This window comes from Amblyomma americanum, unplaced genomic scaffold (genome assembly GCF_052857255.1).
Source record: "Amblyomma americanum isolate KBUSLIRL-KWMA unplaced genomic scaffold, ASM5285725v1 scaffold_73, whole genome shotgun sequence".
In the NCBI taxonomy this organism is placed as follows: domain Eukaryota; kingdom Metazoa; phylum Arthropoda; class Arachnida; order Ixodida; family Ixodidae; genus Amblyomma; species Amblyomma americanum.
Window position 1 is genome coordinate 29,798 of NW_027526545.1, and position 19,251 is coordinate 49,048.

Consider the following 19,251-nt stretch of genomic DNA (forward strand, 5'->3'; position numbering starts at 1 on the left):
TTGTCATTTCCGCATATTCCCCGCGCCTCTATCCTAAACAGGGTATGAAAGGGCTAAGTATGGGCTGTATGCATGCCACCACAGATACATGCGGGCAACAGTGCGGGCTCTATCATGGTTCAGTGTGGGCAGCCCCTCTTGGGGCTGCCCGTGCAGCGCCTTGAGGGAGCCACGGTGGTTTTGTGTGGGCAGAGAGATAGTATTCCCGCCTTCGGCCTACATGGGTCCTGTGTGGAAAATACAGGGGCTAAACTTTGGGCTGCACAGCGGCGAAGCGTTGTAGGCATGCAGTTTGGGCTGTCTGAGCAACGCCTACGTTGGTCCCGCATGGGCTAGGCGTGGGCACGTTTGTCATTTCCGCATCTTCCCCGCCTTTATCCTAACCAGGGTATGGAAGGGCTAAGCATGGGCTGCATGCAGTTCGTGTGCATAAAATATGGGGTTACATAATGGTGAAGTGCGGGCAAACCCAATAGAGGCGGCCCCTGCAGCACCCTCAAGGATCCAAGGAGGCTAGCTGCGTGTGGGCAAACATACAATATTCCCGCCTACAGCCTACAAAGGCACTGCGTAGAAAATACGTGGACGGCGCATGGGCCTATATCAGCCATTCCCACACATTCCCTACATATCTGGTAGAAAAGCGCTATGTGTGGACTAGGCAGTGGCAAAATGTGTGTGCGTGAACCTGGGCTATACGACGGTGAATTGCGGGCAACCGCGACGGGGGCTTGCCGTGCATCACTCTGACGACACTGTGTGTGGAAGCAGGAGTATATTTCAGCCTGTAGCCTTCGTAAGTCCTGCGTCGATTATTCTGGTGTTTGCGGTGCAGAAACATCACGCGTAATGTTACCGATCGTTGCCCGGCGACACCTATGGACATGTAGTTCCACTTACATTAGCCTGGCTGCATATCCTACATTACATGTAAAAGGGCTGCATGGGTACCACAGCGATGGAACATGGGCGCATGGGTGAAGTGCAGGCATATATAATATATATATATATATATATATATATATATATATATATATATATATATATATATATATATATATATGCTCAGTATATGGGCTGCCACTCAGCACGTTGAGGAAGCCACACGAATGTGGGCAAATAGCTTGCATTCCCGCCTTCAAGCTAAATATATTCTGCATAGAATATGCAATTAAGTATGTAATTTAAGTTATATGCGCTTCAAAATGGCAAAGCATATAGGTAGACGAATTCCGGCTGCCAGCAATAACTGAGGCGGTGCCCTCTTCCGACCTATACCCTGGTACAAATGGTTCTTGTCAGTTTTGTTGGAGGTCATTTGATAATTTGAACTTTTTATGGTTCCTTGGTGTTCGATTTAATGAGATTTTGCGGTAAAACACATTTTGTTGAAATCTACAATAGCACCTTTGAGATTAACCTTTTTTTTTTGAAGTTGAGTAAAGCAGACTTGTTCTGCAGATCATATCTTTGTAGCATAAGGCGAAATGTGGTTTACGAGAAACTTAGTGCTGTGCTAAAAAATATGCAGTGAAAGCTCTTTAATCCGGTCGGCAAAAGACCAGAAAGAAAAGAGAAAAGCTAAGAAAACAATTTGTAAAGTTGTTCTGCAAGAAGCTGAAACATTGTCGCTTGCTTTTGACATGAAAACTGCACGGCAATGATGCACGGAGGCGCGGAGCGCCTTAGTCTAGCTGCAATTTTGTAACAGTTTGCAGTATATATTTACCATGACGCCACGCTAATAGCCACGCGCCAGCGCCTAGCGTGCTTCCCAACGCCGTTCAAATCCAGCGCGCTGCTGCCAGGTCACGTGGCAGGACGCAGCACACCCTCTTCCCCTCCTCTCCCTCGGTGCATTTCCAGAGTGATATCCGGCTAGGCCTTACGCCGCGCCGTGCCGTGCTCCGTGCTGCTGCTGTTCGTGTGCTGTTTGTGTCTGATTTCAAAATCGTTCCTTCCAACTTCCGTTTGGATTTTTTGCTTATAGTAGCTTGCGCCGCGTGTCAGCAATGCAGCCGTTCGCGTACTTTGTGAAAAGTGACCACGCCGAGAAGCATGGAGCCGTTTCATACAACACGTTCGGCTTCAACCGTAGCAGCCGCAAAGCAAGAGAAGAAAGCGGTTACTGGAATTCGTAGAGTCTTCGTTTCCAGGTGAGACCCATATTGTAGCGCAAGAGTGCGTGCAATTTGTGACCGCGAAAATAAACGAGCGAGCGCAAAGGCGAGAAGGAGCGGAAGGGACGAGGCTCGTCAGCTCTGTCCTGTTCGTTTCCCTTCGGCATTGCGCGTGAGTCACTGGTTGTTTCCGCGGCAGCAAAGTGCATTCCACATCGAATCATCAATATTATTATTATTTATTGGTTTTGGGGGAAAGGAAATGGCGCAGTATCTGTCTCATATATCGTTGGACACCTGAACCGCGCCGTAAGGGAAGGGATAAAGGAGGGAGTGAAAGAAGAAAGGAAGAAGAGGTGCCGTAGTGGAGGGCTCCGGAATAATTTCGACCACCTGGGGATCTTTAACGTGCACTGACATCGCACAGCACACAGGCGCCTTAGTGTTTTTCCTCCATAAAAACGCAGCCGCCGCGGTCGGGTTCGAACCCGGGAACTCCGGATCAGTAGTCGAGCGCCCTAACCACTGAGCCACCGCGGCGGGGCAAACTGCTGGTCCGTCAGTGTTCAGTGTATGCGTTGCGACGCGAGCGCCGAGGTGTATGCATAGATGCGTTTGCTGAATGGCAGGCGCGCGTAGGAGTCCTAAATGTAAATGTGGCAATTGTATACCGCCCAGCAAGGCGCGTGACTATGTTTTGGGCTTTCGTTAAGGTGGTTGCCCGACTTCCTGTTCATTATTCGACGTGGGGCGTGATCGTGCACTGCCTGCACGCGTGTTTTTGACGCCAGTATCGGCCCGTTGCGAACTGCCGATAGCGTGCGCCGCTCGGTCTGTTTAGCGTTCTGTTATTCGCTACGCGTATGTGCGTCTTTATAGTAATCTGATGTGGCGTCTTAAGGTTATAACACACCTCTACGAGCCGATTACACCAGCTGTCAAGCTCAGAGTGGGAGGGGTGTGACGCGTCAAGCCATGCAAGCGACTGAGTGAATTGAAGCGACGTGTCACTGCGATACCACAACAGGTAGCTGCCTGCTCGATCACTTTTGTAACATTGGTACCGTTGCCTGCAGCTGTAAAGTTCTTTTAGTTGCTGGCGGCCGTGAATAAAAGTCATTGCTAAATGATGACGAAGAAGTAGCCATAGAAAAAGAGCGCTTTGTAACCCTTTCAAATTAAGTTGTTTTGAATAACCTAAGTAGTACAGAGCTGATCATAAAAACTAGTGTGGGCAAGTGGCGTTATGTATTTGAAGTTTGGCTGTTTAAACATTTTCTTGTGGTTGTGTGAAATGCCAGCAATACAAATAATTATCAGGAAGTGCCAGGCATTGTGGGTGCAAAATACACAGCTGGAAATTATGTTATGCAGGTGAAGTGCCTTCTCTTCAGTAATGAAGAGGTCTGAAAAGAGCTTCATCGGAGAAGATGTCTCCACTGTCGAGATTTGCAGCTGTTCTTGTCTGTGCCTGTTCAGCATACATTGCAGAGCACAAGTATGTGTCGAGTTTTCTCAGATCTGTTTTTTTTCACCTCTGCATTGAGATCAGTGTGTTGCAATGTCTGCTTTGGACCAGAACGTTGATGGCATGTATTGGCATTCCCCTATTCAAAATAACGTGTGTGTCTCTTCTCAATAGGTCATCATCAGATAGTGCCAGTTTCATGCTCAGAAAGAAGCAGTGCTTATATACAGGGGTGTCTCGGCTGGCCTCGGAACCCTTACGGAACTAACGAGGAATCTGAGACTTCCTGTACTAGAATGCTTATAAGGAGCGTATGAATCCGAAGCAATCAACCAATTTTCTTTTTCTTGTTAGTGGTGGTTGGAACATTTCTCCTGTCATTTCTAAAATTTCGTGGTGATTTTTAGCAAGAATCATTAACACGTTTTCTTATAGCCAAAACGCAAAAAATGCAACGTTGACAGCACAACACACAGGGTGGAAGAAAAAGGGTAACCCGCACCCTCATACCACGATTGAGTCCAGAGCTGGCTGCTCAACTCCAAGGCTACAAAGCAACAGCGAGCACAATGGCATAGCCTCAGCTCAGCCGCTTTCTCTCTCTCCCTCTAGTTCCCTCCCCACCCGTTCTCGAGTCACTAGAGACCCCCTTCAATGCAGCCAGGCTTTAAGAAATGCCAATATGAAGTAATGGGCTACAGGGCAGCATTCTAAGGTGATATTACAGCATGAGAACAATGCTTTTATTCTTTTTTCCTCTAGTATCCATCTCCCATGGCACTCCTCATAGACACTCATAGTAGAAGGATAACCATGTCAAGCTTCTGCAGTAATGCCGGTGTCGCATGGCACTCCTCAGAGACTGGTCCAGCAAATACGTTTTATTTCACTTGATGAAAAGAATATGAATGGTGTTATATAGTGCAGCTATGAATGCACCTCAAAGATGAGAAACATTAATTGGACTTGAAGCTTGGCAGCTTCTCTTCTGTGGCCGCTCACTGTATAACGAAAGTAAAAACAGCGCTAATTTTTACACAAACCACACAGAAAGAACAGACAGGACAGCGCCCGTCCTGTCTGTTCTTTCTGTGTTGTTTATGTAAACATTAGCGCTGTTTTTACTTTTGTTACACAATGTTACACCAACTAGTCCAGCAAGAGGTACTGTTAAATGAACTTTTCACTGTAGTTGCAATATTTTTACTGCCTCTAGATCTGACTGGAAAATAAGCACCGTCTACTGCAAACTACTTCAAGGTCTGTTGAATTATAGCCTGTGCACAAAAAAGCTAAAAGTGCTAAATGAAAAAAGGTGAATGTTCACCATAAATTGTTACCTCTGTGATTATCTTGGTCAGTTCTGATTTTTTTTTGCCATTTCACTTCCTTGGTGATGACACTGTGCAAGTTCAGTGAATATACTTGCTCTGTTACACTTACAGGAAATTAGGAGCTTGTAGTGACCTGTTTGACTCAGCCTTTCGGCATGCTACCTGATATCATAGTTCAACAAAGCTTGAAAGAAACTGCATATACTATGGACACCAGATGTTTGCTTGCGTCTTTTTCAAGTGCCTTAGACATTAATGTGCAGGCGCGGACAGAAGTAAACGAAGCGCGCCGCACAAGAAAGAACTGCTTTTCAGCGCCGCCTAGCAAAACCACACGTAAGCTCAAAATCGCGACACGCATATGCAGGCCCCCTACCAGCGCAACTCTCATTGCTCCGCTCGCCTCTCATTCGGCCATAGTCAGGGTCACGCTGATGATGGTTATGATCAGATGGTTGCGCCCTTAGTAGCGAGCGGGCATTTCGGAGCGCACAGACCGCTGCCTTGAAGCCAAAAATCCCGCGGGGGCGACGCTATCATTATGTCGTTTCATCTGTGACAGCTGTGGCGCGTTTCCATTGCAAATAGCGCGCGTCCTTCGAACTTTAGTTGCTTCTGGGATTCATTTCCATCTCGCTATAGACCAAATAAACTCAAAAGCTTTCGATCCACCACCGCAGTTTCGGGATCTTTTATACAGTTACCGTTCATTTTCGGCTTGCTCCTACGAGGAACCGACGGAGCGGCAAAGCATGCGCCCTGTGTGTCTGTACTGCACCACAGTGCTCCTGCATTGGAACCTCGCCTAGGAGGTCAGCTTAAAAGGAGATGAAACAGCCGCTCTTGGCGCTTTTTGCAGCGCGATCCAGCGTCTCAAGGATAGTGACTGCTTCCAAATGTGCTGGATGCAGCTGTTGGGTTTTCACACCTATATTCTCAAACAGACCAATGTCTATATGTAACCGGTAGCTGTGAAGTAATACAGCTCGTACAGAAGAGTTTGGATCACTTGCTGGGTTCTGTCGTGGCTCATACTCTGATTAGTGGGCGATCACGGATACTTACATACCGAATTTCGCACGCGGGGCACGCAACAGTGACGCACTGCTACCGCGGCATTCATGTGGGTGAGACAGCGGGTGCTTGTAGTCATCCTAAGATCCAAAGGTGCATGCAAAGTGATTACCATGAGGTCTGCTTCGCACATGACAGCGCGATACGCAGCGCACTGTCTCATTGGTGATAAGAGCAGGAACCATTATAGGGGCAGTTTGTTTCGGGGGAGACAGGCAGGGTGCATACACTAGCGCTGCGTCAGCGCCTGGTAGGAACAAGGCGAATCATCAGTGATAACTGTAGAAAATTAACACAAAACGGCGGCAGTATGCCGAGTGTTTCGAGCGCGTTTGCTTGCGAGTGAGACGCAGCAGAGTCCCAGCGGCAGCAAAAGTTCGAAACATGCGGGTTGTTTGCGGCGCAAACATGCCTCCAGCTGTCTCAAACGAAGCGGCTTAATGGTAGAGCTGTCCCCGCGCAATTTGCCTTATCAAGACAGCGGTCTTTGTTTTCCGAAATGTTCGCTAGCTACACAGAGCACGACCATCCAATCATGATCATCATCAGCATGACACAGACGCCGGACGAATGCGAGGCAAGCGGAGCATTGAGAGGGTCGCGCCGGAAGCGGGCCTGCACATGCGCGTGGCGATTTCCAGCTCTCGCCTGGTTTGGCTAGGCGGCGCTGACTCGCAGTTCTTGTGTGGCACGCTCTGTTTACTTCTGTCCGCACCTGTACATGGACCACCCCGTGATATTTGCTCTATGACTGGTAAATAATTTATAATTGTCTTTCTCTTTGTTGTTTCAGTATTATCAACCGAACGATGGCTGCGACGTGTAGTTGGTTTTCAGGTCAAGGCAAAAGCAAGAAAACTGGTAATATAACTGCTGCTATGGCATTTGTTGTCATTACAGCTTTTGAAACAGGCTGTTTTAGGTGTTGTAGTGAATTAAAATTGCATATCAACATTTATATTGTAGCCTTTTCCATGCCTCAGCAGACCTAAAGGCCAACTAGGCATCACAGCCATCAATTGGCTGATCAAGCCTAAACAACATCAGAGAAGGAAATGGAATTATAAATTATTTAATGATAGGCAAATACCATTTGGGGATTCGTGTATTCTAATGTCTAATGCAGCGTTTAAAAAAATATGTGACCAAAGTTGCATTTTTATAGTCCTTGAAACTTATTTTTTAGGTGTTTTCTATTTCACTGCTCTCAATTTGCAGAGGCAGCAGTGTTCAGTACTGCTTACCTTCTTTTTGTTGTTCTCTTTTCATTCATTGGTTGGGCCCTGTTTTCCTGTGTTATTTTGTGTTCTGTAATCGCATAGTGCATTCCTTCTTTTTTGTTTGTGCACCGCTTCAGTTCAGTGTTTTTTTGTGGCAGGCCTCATGACAGCTGGCCGCTTTCCTTTCATTTTTGCCTTCTCCTCTGACGGTGCTCATTGTACTAGACAAAATATAGTTTACTGAAAGGCTGAATTCTAAATTGTACAACATCATTAAGGTGCCCTCTTCCTTTTTAGCACATGCCATTAATGGTGATGCCTACTGTTGCCAAGAATCTTACATTGACAAAAATTTGTTTCACAAGTGCAGGGCATGCTTTGCTCTCATGTAGAGTTTGTGCATTTACAGTGTATAGCTTGTACATTGTCTCTTAGTTGGTGACTGACAGAGTGGCCTCATTGGTTGGCTTTTATATTATTATGAAGGTTAGAATTTGTTTTTCTCACTTCTGATGAGCTTTACAGGAGCTTATGATGCCTTCAACAGTCATGTCTTTTTTATTGCTTTAGTTAGGATACTGAGGCTCAAATGAGCGAGCATCTGAGACCAAAATACCAGTATAACTTCGTGCCGTTTGTCAGCTTTCTTTATGATGTGCATAACTGTTCAAGTAGGAAATAATTTCAGGTCTTAGTGGTCCTTCATTTTCTTTTGCTTTTCAGCCTTTATGGCAGATGTCAGATTTTGGAGGATAGTTTGTCACATCCTTCATCATTGAAGTAGGTAGCACAATGTACCAGCCGTGACAATTGGTCATTATAACTAAGCACCCCACCTTCCCTTTATGAGCACACCAAAGCTGAGATCTGATGGCAACTTTGATGAGTATTTACACCTGAAGTTGTCTTGTTACAAGCATAATGTTACGGACCACTTTAAAATTTCCTTAAGCTATTAGGTTCAAATCATGTTTTTGCTTGCTGTCAAACTCGCTCAACGGCACTTTCATTGTGAAAATTAGTATAACACTTGGAAAAGGCAGCCAGGTCCTTCATTGAATGTGAGTGGTGCACACTGGAATCCTGCTCCTGCAGCAAATCATGTGGGTCATATTGGAGGTTGTGTTAAAAAGTAATGAAGCATAGATATGAAAATGGTGATACACAGTTATTACCATTTTGTGGCCCTTGACCAATTTCTGTCTTTTAAAGGCACTGTACTAAAAAGAAACTGAAGTGCACTGGAGCCGCTGGAAACCTTTTGTGTGAAGAAAAGGCATAATGACTGTGCTCATGACAATTTCATGATTGTGCAAAATTTCAAAATGACCATTTTACTACTTCTTTATGAATATGTACTCTCTAGTGTCACATAAGGTGTAATGACAGAACTTGCCTCTAATTTTTCGTTGCACTTCAGTTTTGTTTCTATTTATATTTTGTATTTCTTACCATGAACAGCACAGGCCATGCACTCCTGTATTACTTTGTATAAGGAAACAGTGGCAAGTCAAGTGTCTGCGTGTGGGCCCCTCGTTGAACACTATTCTAAGGCACTAAGTTGTTTGCCTTGGACTCAATAGTTCATGCGCTTCTAGCTGAAAAAATAAGTAATGTTTCGTTCAATTTTGACTACAAGAACTTTGCTAACTAGGCAGCATGTTGAGAATACATTAGATTTACTGCAGGTCAACCGGCATTAGTGCCTTGCTTGACAAGGGCATGGGCAAGAACTGCAATTAGAAAATTGCTCTTAGCAGTCACTGCGAAGCCGCCGCGGTGGCTGAGTGGTTATGGCACTCGGCTGCTGGCCCGAAAGACGTGAATTCAATCCCGGCCGCAGCGGTCAAATTTCGATGGAGGCGAAATTCTTGAGGCCCGTGTACTGTGCGGTGTCAGAGCACTCTAAAGAACCCCAGGTGGTCGATACTTCTGGAGCCCTTCATTACGGTGTCCCTCATAGCCTGAGTCGCTTTGGGACGTTAAACCCATATAAACCAAACCAGTCACTGCGTGTTGATTTAAACACTGGCAGTGCTCCTACTATTTTTATTTTCAGTATTTGCTACCACACATACTAATCTGCGATTTTCAAGGATGAAGTCAATTCCTTTTCAATAATTGTGCAGTTAAAGTTGCATGTTCTAAAATTCGAAGCAAGCAGTTGCCTTTTGTACTTCACACTCCTATCAGAACTCACCACTATTGCATGACACCATCAACATCAAGGTGCAAGTCTTGTGTTGGTAATAAACGAAATGGTTTCTACTTTCTTGTTTCAACAGGCGTTAAAGCATACTGCTGTTGTTGCTGTGAAGCATACAAATACAATTATTATCATATTCCTGGCTGCAAATATGGCTAAGAATTTTTATATGCGTGTTCTTTTTCCTTTAGGTGCATCTGAATTCAAGGTAGAGAAGGCAATGTATGACACCGTGAAGGGAATCCCAATTTATGCAGTATTTCACAAGAGAACTGCCATTCCCATCTGGTCAACAGAAGCAGTTGTACTCTGCAGTTCCAGTGGCAAGTGCTCAGGAGGTGACAGCGGAAGGCAAGGAAAAGGTTCTCCACAAGGCTCAGAATAGAGGGCTGGGATAGTCGGTTCTGGGAAGAATTATGAGACATCATTCCAGCGCACAAAAATTATGTCCGGTGTCCGTGGTGTCTATCCTCTTCGTTCGTGTATTTTTGTGCGCTGTAGTGTGAAAATGGATGCACTGAGAGGTAATTGCTAGCTGTAGCTGGATTTATCTCAGGGGCATATACTCACTCCATCAGTGTATGTGAGAATTACGACTCAGGTTTGTTAGTGGTTTATAATATGAAAGCGCCAAACAAAGGATAATGCCAGACATACAAGACGTGATCAAATAATTGTAGATGTCTTCATGTGAAAGTTTATTTACAGGAGGTTAATTGATGGGTTCAGTTAGCTCGTGTGAGGATAAAAGCAGCTTAAAAGCCTAGGCTCTATGTTCAGTGCGGCAGTGCATAATCAGTGAAATTACTCATAATGAACAACTTTTAGTGAATATGTACTTCTCATGCCATGGAAACAGAAGATGGACGGTACTTAGCAGTCATTTGCCCTGAAGCTTGGATTTTAGCTACTGAGGCCTAAGTGATGCTGATTCAGTATAGGCATACGTGAATGCCGCCACATTTGCTATCATGAATCCTCTGGTTGCCTCTACTTAACAACGAAAATTTGTATGTTATAACTTGTAGCCATCACTGAAAGCATTTTGCATGAAAATAAGCTTGAATTGAATGCTAGCTGGCCTATTGTTTAACTGTCAGATGCCATGATGGAAGTGACTGTTAGAGTCCATCATGTAGCCCATAATGAACCCCTGTTTGCCCTTACCTTCTCTGCTCTCTTGTCGAGCTGTTATGCATACAGTTTTACAAGTCATGTTCTGACTTCAGCTACTTCATTTTACATGTAAAAAGATTTTGGCTACTTTTTAGTCAAGCATAGGTGTGCTTGAGCACTCTTTTGCTAGCTTTGCTGCATGCTTTGTAAAAATAGTTTGTAGCATTGAATATGACAAAGCATATCTTAGCCACTTTTTTTCACACTTAGCAGGGACGGCCAGCGGGGCCTGTAGAGATGGCTCGAAGCGGTTGCAATATTTTGTTGCATACATGTTGGGAGGAATCATGCGACTAGTGAGTTACGTATATGTGTGGCAGTAAACATTGCTACTTTGGAAAAGGTGCCGGTCTGCCATACAATGTCAGCGAAGCTTAACGAACCCCACTTGGTCCAAAATAATTTGGAGCCCTGCACTACAGTGTCCTGAAGCCATTATTGTTTTCTGCCTTGCTGTGAGAAGCGGATCTTGCAAGTGATCTGCCTGCTTAGAACCAGTCAACTTGTTAAGCTTATTCACTTAACTCATAATCAACTCAGACATTTTTTTATAACTGGAACCTTAATGCTTGGATGCACCAAAAGAAGTGCATCTCACTGGAAGACAGGGCGTGCTAGGCACTATAGTGGGCAATGCACAGTACGCAGAATCTAGTGTGGGTTTTGTATGTGTGCAAGTGTCTGCAGGTACTCTGCAGTCAACTGCACCAGAGGCTCAGGATGTGCATAGCAAGCTATACCTAAACAAAACTCGTGCGCTCAGGCAGCTTTGGTTTTAATACATTCAGCAGGAAAAATAATCTGGCAGCTTTTTTTGCGCTTCTGTTGGGGTTTTACCGGTGCCAGAGTTCATCGCATCTTGTTTAAGATTTCCTTTCGAATCATTAACATTCCACCCTTGTCATTTTGTATGTGGCATTCAGCTGAAAATAAATTTGCGCAGTCGGCTTTTTATGATTTCCTGCCACTTTTTTGAAAGGAATTAAGAGGAATGGTCTTCTAAATAGATGCAGCCAGCCATGCAGGGCTTTACAGTTCTGCACCCTGTGCGCATAAAGTCTCAATACATGGATTTTGTCACCCTGAAATATACTCGCATCAGATATTTTTTTTAGTAGAACTACATCTTGTCTCCTTTTGTGCCCATCTTTATGGGCATCTTGTAATCATTGCTGTAATTCCTTAATTTCTCTTATTTTTGTTTTCTGCAGCAGTAGAATTTCCATATCAATTTATTTCTCTAGGCTACCAAGTATTAGTATCTCTGAGCCTGGTAATGAATCAAATTACCGGAGATGCTAGAGTGCTGTTGATTGTCTCAGAAAGCCTGACTGTGTTGGAAGGACTGTCATGCTCAATATCAGCTGCAATGCCAAAATATGACGAATTCAGATTATGATGCAGGCATACCCAACTGTATTGTAAATATATGCAGTTAGCTATGAATACAAAAGAAAAACACAACGCAATAATTCACACTTTCTTTCACACAGCATAATGATGAACAGGGGCAAGGGAGGAGGGACCTCAAAGTGTTTTTCGGTGTCTTCCCCTTGTCCATGTTGTACTGTGTGAATGAAAGTGTGAAATACTTGCTCATCCAGATACTGATTTCAAGCAAATTAATGCAAGTGGGCTGCTTTATGTGAGTAGCATTCATTTACTATAAAGCAGAAGTCAGTTGATTTACTGTAGAGGCATTGCGAGTCGTATTGAATGTGTACTGTATAATTGCTCCACTGAGCTAAATTTAATAGCAGTATTTGCTGGTTGTCTTTGCACCGTGATTATTATAGTATATTTCACACAAATTCGTGATTTTGTTCTGTTGTTCTTCAGGCATTGTGGCTACACAGCTGGAGTCAAGCTGCTATCAGGGAAATTCAACCTATTCGACTTTGCCAGAAAAGACGCACGCTATGATGCTTGGGGCCTCCATCTTGACTATACTGCCAATTTTGTCTACCAATGAAGCTAAGGACGCTTTTGTGCAAATGTGAGCATTTTTTTCTTTCTTTACGATACGTGCTTGCTCTTCGGCAAGAACAGAAATGATGTGGTTATGTGCATGCTCCAGTGTACAATCATGTGAAAAATTATGACGCTGCGAGTGTGTGCCATACTATGCCTAACTGCGTGCAGGTGCCATCTGATGAAATGCTCGTGCCATCAAGGCCGGCGCAGCGAGATTGATGGATGTTAGTGCACCTGACTCGACATCAGGAGTGCTTGCTGTTTTACACCATTTGGCATGCATTCGCTGGGATCTCTTAATTTTTCTCACGATAGTATGTCCAAACTCACAGCATCTCATTCAAGACATTCTACGGTATACCAAACACACCAAATCGAATGGTACATCGACCACACCAGGAAACACCAAACGAAACCACACCAGAGCCGGTATTAGACAACCGGGTCACAGCACAGAAAACCAGACCAGAACACACTAAAGCACACCTCACTACGCCACATCAGGACCCGTGTCTGAAAATCCTGGTCTGGTCGGAACACCAGACACGGTCACACCAGAACCCGTGTCTAAAAAAGCCAATTTGGTGTAAACACCAGAAACGGGCGGGCGTTTTTTTTCGACTGGGTATATGGCATTTCTTTCAATTGTGCCTATGAACTACTGGCAACGTATTGATTCCTTTCAATATAATTTTGATGCATAGTGTTTTGTTCAGCTGTAGGTTAATTTGAGCCCTCTACATATGGTGAGTCCACTTCAGATTAAGTTGGGACTTCGAAATTGCCTCATGTTGCATTTGGATTTGTAGACCTGAAAGCTTCATTTTGTACAAGTGTATTTGAAAGAGAATTTGCTGTATATAATATCTAGCCTACTACAAGAAATTAGCACAAGCGTTAGCCTTGCTGTTCATAGTGGCAGCTGACGGTTATGTTCTTACATCACTCATTTAGCTACAGACTACAATTTTGCCATGGTTCAAGGTGGCCTTAAAGTAATGGCTTCACTTTTTCCCCCTTGTCTTATTGTTTGGGAAGTGTATGCCATTGAGTCGTGCATAAAAGGAAGTTAATATGATGATGCAAAGATGGGCATTTCGAAGACAACAGAGAATTCTGTTATCATTAAGCTGAGTCACACCACTGTGATCATAGGTCTCAGAGTCCTCTGTATTATCCTGTTCTACATCCTTCTGATTTTTGGTTGACTTGCACATGGTTCCTCGAAGAGGGAGTCTTATGAATGGTTCAATGTATGGTTTTCGTGGCATAGTTCACTTTGTATAATCTGTATAATCTATTTCAGATCAAAAAGCTAGCACTCATTGGGAGTGAGCCAGCTGATGAGGCTACAAAACTTATTATGAAGACTAGTGAAGACTCCTGTGGCCCTTATGTACACATTGAAGAGGCGGGGCGAAAAAGAAGCGTTTAAGAACCTACGGCTGTACAGCGCAATTTTTGGTGAGTACATGCGAATCTTCTGAAGGTTATAGACACTTTGTGAACACACCATCTAATTGCAGGAAAAAGATACTTTCAATCTGCCTGGTGTGGTTTTCAGCACTTCCGTTATCAATTACTGAGTAGCCATCCAAATATAAAGGACTATAGGTACCAAATTTTTGCTTGTGCGTTTTTTTCTTTCAAACCATGCGTTAGACATTCTATACATGTACGACCACTAAATAATTTATTATTTAATTGCATAGTGGTGGTTCAAAAGTGCCAACACACACGGACCAAGAGACGAGACACACAAATCAGCACTGATCTTACAACTGATTTTTTTTATTAGGAAGAAGCACGTCATATATATACACACGGAAAAACAGCGCACATGTGCGATGTCAACAAGACTCCTAGTGCTAGTAAAAGGCAAAAACCGCTTTAAAAGCATGTGTGTATCTGCAGAACCGCTACCCACTATGTAGCATATTGACTTCTCGAAGCGATAATATAACAGATGATGTACTCACGCACCCATTACTTTTTCTGATAATATGAAACGCCTCAGCTACTTCTCTAGTGGGCTGGTCAGAATGAGCGAACAAGACATCAGTATCGGTGCTAGAAATTTTCTTTAGTGCTAAGATGCACAAGCTTAAAGTGCGTTTCCGGGCAAGCGTATCTGAGCACAATTCTTGGCAGTTGTTTGTGTCTATCTATCTTCGCAAACATTTGTCGTCACTTCGCGTAAAGGATCCGTTTCTCGTACCTACAGTGGACTCCTCTTAAACGGAACTTGAAGGGGATTCAAAGTGTTCCATTTATCAGAAGTTTCATTTAGGCAAAGCACACATATTTCATGTAGAAATATTTATTTACACTGCACCAGCCCTTACTGACCTGGGCGTGAAGAAAAAAAGGAATCAGTTGTGGTCTGTTTTACATTCTTCAGTTGCTTTTTAACAAAGTAACTGTGCATATTTGAAAGGCTTTGCGAAAATTCTGCGCTCCCTTCACGTTCAAAGTACTGTAGCAAAAGTGCAACTGCATTCCTAGCTGCGCTGTCTGGCACCGCACTGGGCACAGGGTCCTCGCACTCATCACTGGAGGAAGAGTGGTCCTCGGCTTGCACTTCTGCAATAATTTCTTCAATGCTTTCCTCGCGACAGGTGCATACATTTGCATCTATGTCCTCATAGTCTTGTCGTCAGAAAGGGGCAGAGGGCACTATTTGATTAAGTATAGTGTCTGCTTCTTCATCAGCAGTACCTGCCTCTTCATGGGCTATTGGATCGTGTGCTTCGAAGCCTGCATGGTGGAAGCACTTCTGCACTGTTGTTGCCTGAACTTGTTCCCAGGCACGGGCCAATATGTGGATAGCAGACAGCAAGTCAATGACATAATCCTTTCCACTCTCAGCACAAAGCAGCATGCGGTGAAGCAGTTGGCGGCGGTAGTGAACCTTGACGTTCTGGATGACTCCTTGGCCCATTGGTTGGATGACAGCAGTTGCATTGACAGGGAGGAATTCAAGGCTGATGGACTTCAGCCCTCCGTCCTGGCCATGGGCAGGGCAATTATCTACGATGAAGACAACTTTCCTGCCCTGTCTCGTAAACCTTGCGTCCTCCTCCCGCAGCCAATTTTCGAAAATTGCTGTTGTCATCCACGCTCTCCCATTTGCAGTGTAGGCCATAGGTAGATTTCAAATGCCCTTGAAGCAACGTGGGTGTCTCGATTTTCCTACCACCAGCAGCTTTAACTTTTCATCGCCTGCCATATTAGCGCCCACCAGCACGGTAATGCGCTCTTTGTTGCGCTTCCCACCTGTACAGGCTTCGCCTCTGTAGGCGAGAGTCTTCGATGGAAGCTTCTTGTAGAAGAGGCCCATCTCGTCGACGTTGAATACGTCTCGTGGCTCATAGCTGTTTAAAATCTCCTGCAGCCGTCCGCGTTGCCAGTCAGCGCAGACTTCTCTATTCACTGCATTACTTTTTCCTGAGATGGTTTTGAAGACTAGACCATGGCGCTTTTTAAATCTGCTAAGCCATCCGTCGCTGACGCAGGAATTCTCAACCCCATTTGCAGGGCTATCTCCCGCGCCTTTTGCTCCAAAATTGGTCCACTTATGGGAAAACTGGCACTCCGCGCACGCTTAAACCACAGAAAAAGAACCTTTTCAAGTTCTTCATACGGTGTCGTCCTCATACGCATCCGGTTGGAAGCGAAGGTCCCAGACTTGACAGCTCCTTGAATGACGTCTTTGTTTTTCATGATCTGCGAAAGCGTCGACTTCGGGATGTCGAACTTCTTCGCAACTTCTGTTCTTGAAAGGGAAATTCGAACAAGCTCCTGCAGAATTTGTAACTTTTTTTCAAGCAAGAGCGCTTTGTGCGGCCGCTTCTTAACGCTTTCCATCACGTCGACGCACCGACAACACCGGTCGCACGTAGGCCTAACGCAGAACGACAACAAAAACAAGATTATCAAGCGACTTACTGGATTGGCTTGTCCCGGCTATAGCGTTGGCTGCGAAGAATTTGTTCATGGTTGCGAGACTGCCGCTGACATATGCGAGCACAAATACGCTCGGGAGGATTCCAAATTTTTAACTTTTGTGCCGTTTAGCCGAGGGTAACACGTTAGTGGTGTTCCAATTATCCGAAGAATTTTACTGCTCCAGATATACGAAACCAACCAAGTAACCCTGCTTAATTTTGTTTATCCGTAAGTTTCATTTAACCGAGTTTCGTTTATTGGGCGTCCACTGTAATTCTGAGGCAGTAGCGGATTTCCTCTGAAATCAGAGGCGGGCACTGTGTGATGGTTTTAGTGTAGATGTGGTTGATTTGTTTTATTCTCTTCCACACTTTGAACTAATCCAGTATGTTCAGCATTGTATTACGGATGAGAGCGATGAATGCGTGTTCCAAAATGAGTGTGGAATCACAATAGGATTCTTTCTTTAACTCTTATCTTACTACCTGAGTAACACGTTTGTTGAGTGGGATGGTCATCTTTATATGCAAAAATGGGGTGTGTGCATAGGTGCCAAGGTAGCTCCCATTCTCAGTAACATTTATCTAAGCAGGGTTGATATGAAAGTTGAGACTGATCTAGCCGGTTATTGCATATGCATTTTCTGTTATGTGGATGATTACCTGGTGCTGGCTAGGTCCGTGAATCCCGAATTTGTGTCAAATGTTCATAGTTTTGCATGTAATTGGTTGGAGCTGAGGTTCACACATGAAGTCCTTCAAGAAAGAGTCCTGCAGTTCCTTAATTAAAATTCTCTTTCGAACCCAACCATGTCTGTTGGCAGTATTCCCCTAGAAGTGAAAAGTCCCTTTCGAATTACAGGTCCTTTCATTCAAAGCTTGCAAAAAGTGGCATCGTTACGGGATGCTTAGGCATGGAAGTAAAGAAATCTTATCATAAAATGATGTCCTGTCTCTTAGCCCAAATAGACAGATGTAGGTAAGCTGGTTTCTGGGACTCAGTTCTCGTTTCAAGTGCAGACAGTCCTCCATGAGCTGAAATCGTCTGCAAGTACCTCAGGGCTGGAAAAGAGTTCGGAAGAAGGGAGAAGAAAGGTAGTGGGTTATGCCATATGTCCACACGCTATCGCACCGGATTAAAAATAGTGGGAAGCAAGCATGGGGCAAAGGTTCTGTTCCCTGCACATAACAAGCTAGAGAGTGGGGGCAGCAGTTCAAAGAAAGCATGAAGGGCGCAGAAGAAATGCTTGCAACATAAATCATGAAAATAGATGGCGTAGAAGAGAAGACTGGCGTAGCGTATCAAATCCCTCAGTCCTGTGGCCTTACCTACATAGGTCGAATTGGCCGCTGCGTTAACGTGCGGCTCATGGAGCACGCTAATTCTTTAGGAAAGAAACTAACCTAGCTAAGCATTGTTTCACGTGCAAACGTACGCCATTTTTTTACGATACTGATGTCTTGTTCACTCATTCTGACCAGCGCACTAGAGAAGTAGCTGAGGCGTTTCATATTATCAGAAAAAGTAATGGGTGCGTGAGTACATCATCTGTTACATTATCGCTTCGAGAAGTCATTATGCTACATAGTGGGTAGCGGTTCTGCAGATACACACATGCTTTTAAAGCGGTTTTTGCCTTTTACTAGCACTAGGAGTCTTGTTGACATCGCACATGTGCGCTGTTTTTTCGTGTGTGTATATATGACGTGCTTCTTCCTAATAAAAAATCTGTAGTAAGTTCAGCGCTGGTTTGTGTGTCTCGTCTCTTACATTGTCCGTGTGTGTTTGCGCTTTTGTATGGATCAACACCAACTAGCGCAATGTGCAGTTTTTCTGCAATTTAATTTCTTCTTGACGCTGTTTCGGTTTCATCAGTCGAATGATGACTGTGACATGTAGATGGTGTTTAATTCACATGAGGCATAAAAAATCGGTTATTTTATTGCCGACAGGTCATTTTTGTCATTCGAGGTTTTGGAAGAGGCTGGATTAAATGTCGTAGTCAATTAAAGCTACATATCAGTGATTGTATTAGTTTTTCTAGTTGCATCATGTGACCAAAACATCAACTTGACGACAGTCAGTCGGCGTTCGGTCGATGAAACCAAAACAGCATGAGAGAAGAAATTCGATTATAAATTATTTAGCGGGGTTGTAGGCAAGTACTACCTGGTAATCCATGTATTTTATTATCTAACGCATCATTGGACAGAAGAAAGCACGCAATAAATTTAGGTGTCTATATTCCTTTAATGGCTCATGCACCTTTCGGTTATTCTTATTATGGATATTTATGTTTATTATGGTTACGGATATTAACAGCAAACGAAATCTGCTGATATTTCAAGCATTGCACATTGTAGCATTGCATACGGCTTTGAAGCATTTCCTGAAAGATGTGACTATAATACTTTGGAAAGTGATTTTTATCCACCATACTGAATATCAATTTGATGTGTGTGTTTATTTGTTCACTTTTACATCTGCTATGCAGCGCAGAATCCCAACAGCCACCATGGAAGGCAACAACAGAGTGGCTGCGTTCGTGCTGGGGGCGAGAGACTGGGATGGTGGTCGAAAAGTTCGGATGAAGGGGCAGACCCTTCACCCCAGTAATTGGGGCTTTGTATGCAAGAATGCCCAAAATGTCTTGCAAAAACAAATAAATAAATAAGAAGCATTCTTACTTGCATTGTGATTTCAGTAGTAACATGTACACAAAAAATACTGA

The 19,251-nt window shown here is 44.1% G+C and overlaps 1 protein-coding gene across 4 annotated transcripts; it reads left to right on the top strand.

Annotated features, from left to right (window-relative positions):
- The first annotated feature begins 1,880 nt into the window (after positions 1–1,880).
- On the top strand, positions 1,881–19,202 carry LOC144112363 (uncharacterized). Of its 4 annotated transcripts, none has more exons than XM_077645209.1 (6): positions 1,881–2,156; positions 3,495–3,618; positions 6,790–6,857; positions 9,614–9,784; positions 12,438–12,594; positions 19,015–19,202. In XM_077645209.1, exons 2-6 carry the CDS (start codon positions 3,551–3,553, stop codon positions 19,109–19,111), a joined length of 561 nt encoding a protein of 186 aa, XP_077501335.1. In that variant the 5' UTR covers positions 1,881–2,156; positions 3,495–3,550; the 3' UTR covers positions 19,112–19,202. The 4 variants fall into 4 exon arrangements, 1 of the variants encoding a protein (XP_077501335.1); XR_013310234.1 differs by lacking the exon at positions 6,790–6,857 and adding an exon at positions 13,879–14,036 and having other exon boundaries at positions 1,898–2,156; positions 9,614–9,773; XR_013310236.1 differs by lacking the exons at positions 6,790–6,857; positions 9,614–9,784 and adding an exon at positions 13,879–14,036 and having other exon boundaries at positions 1,899–2,156.
- The last annotated feature ends 49 nt before the right edge of the window (positions 19,203–19,251 follow it).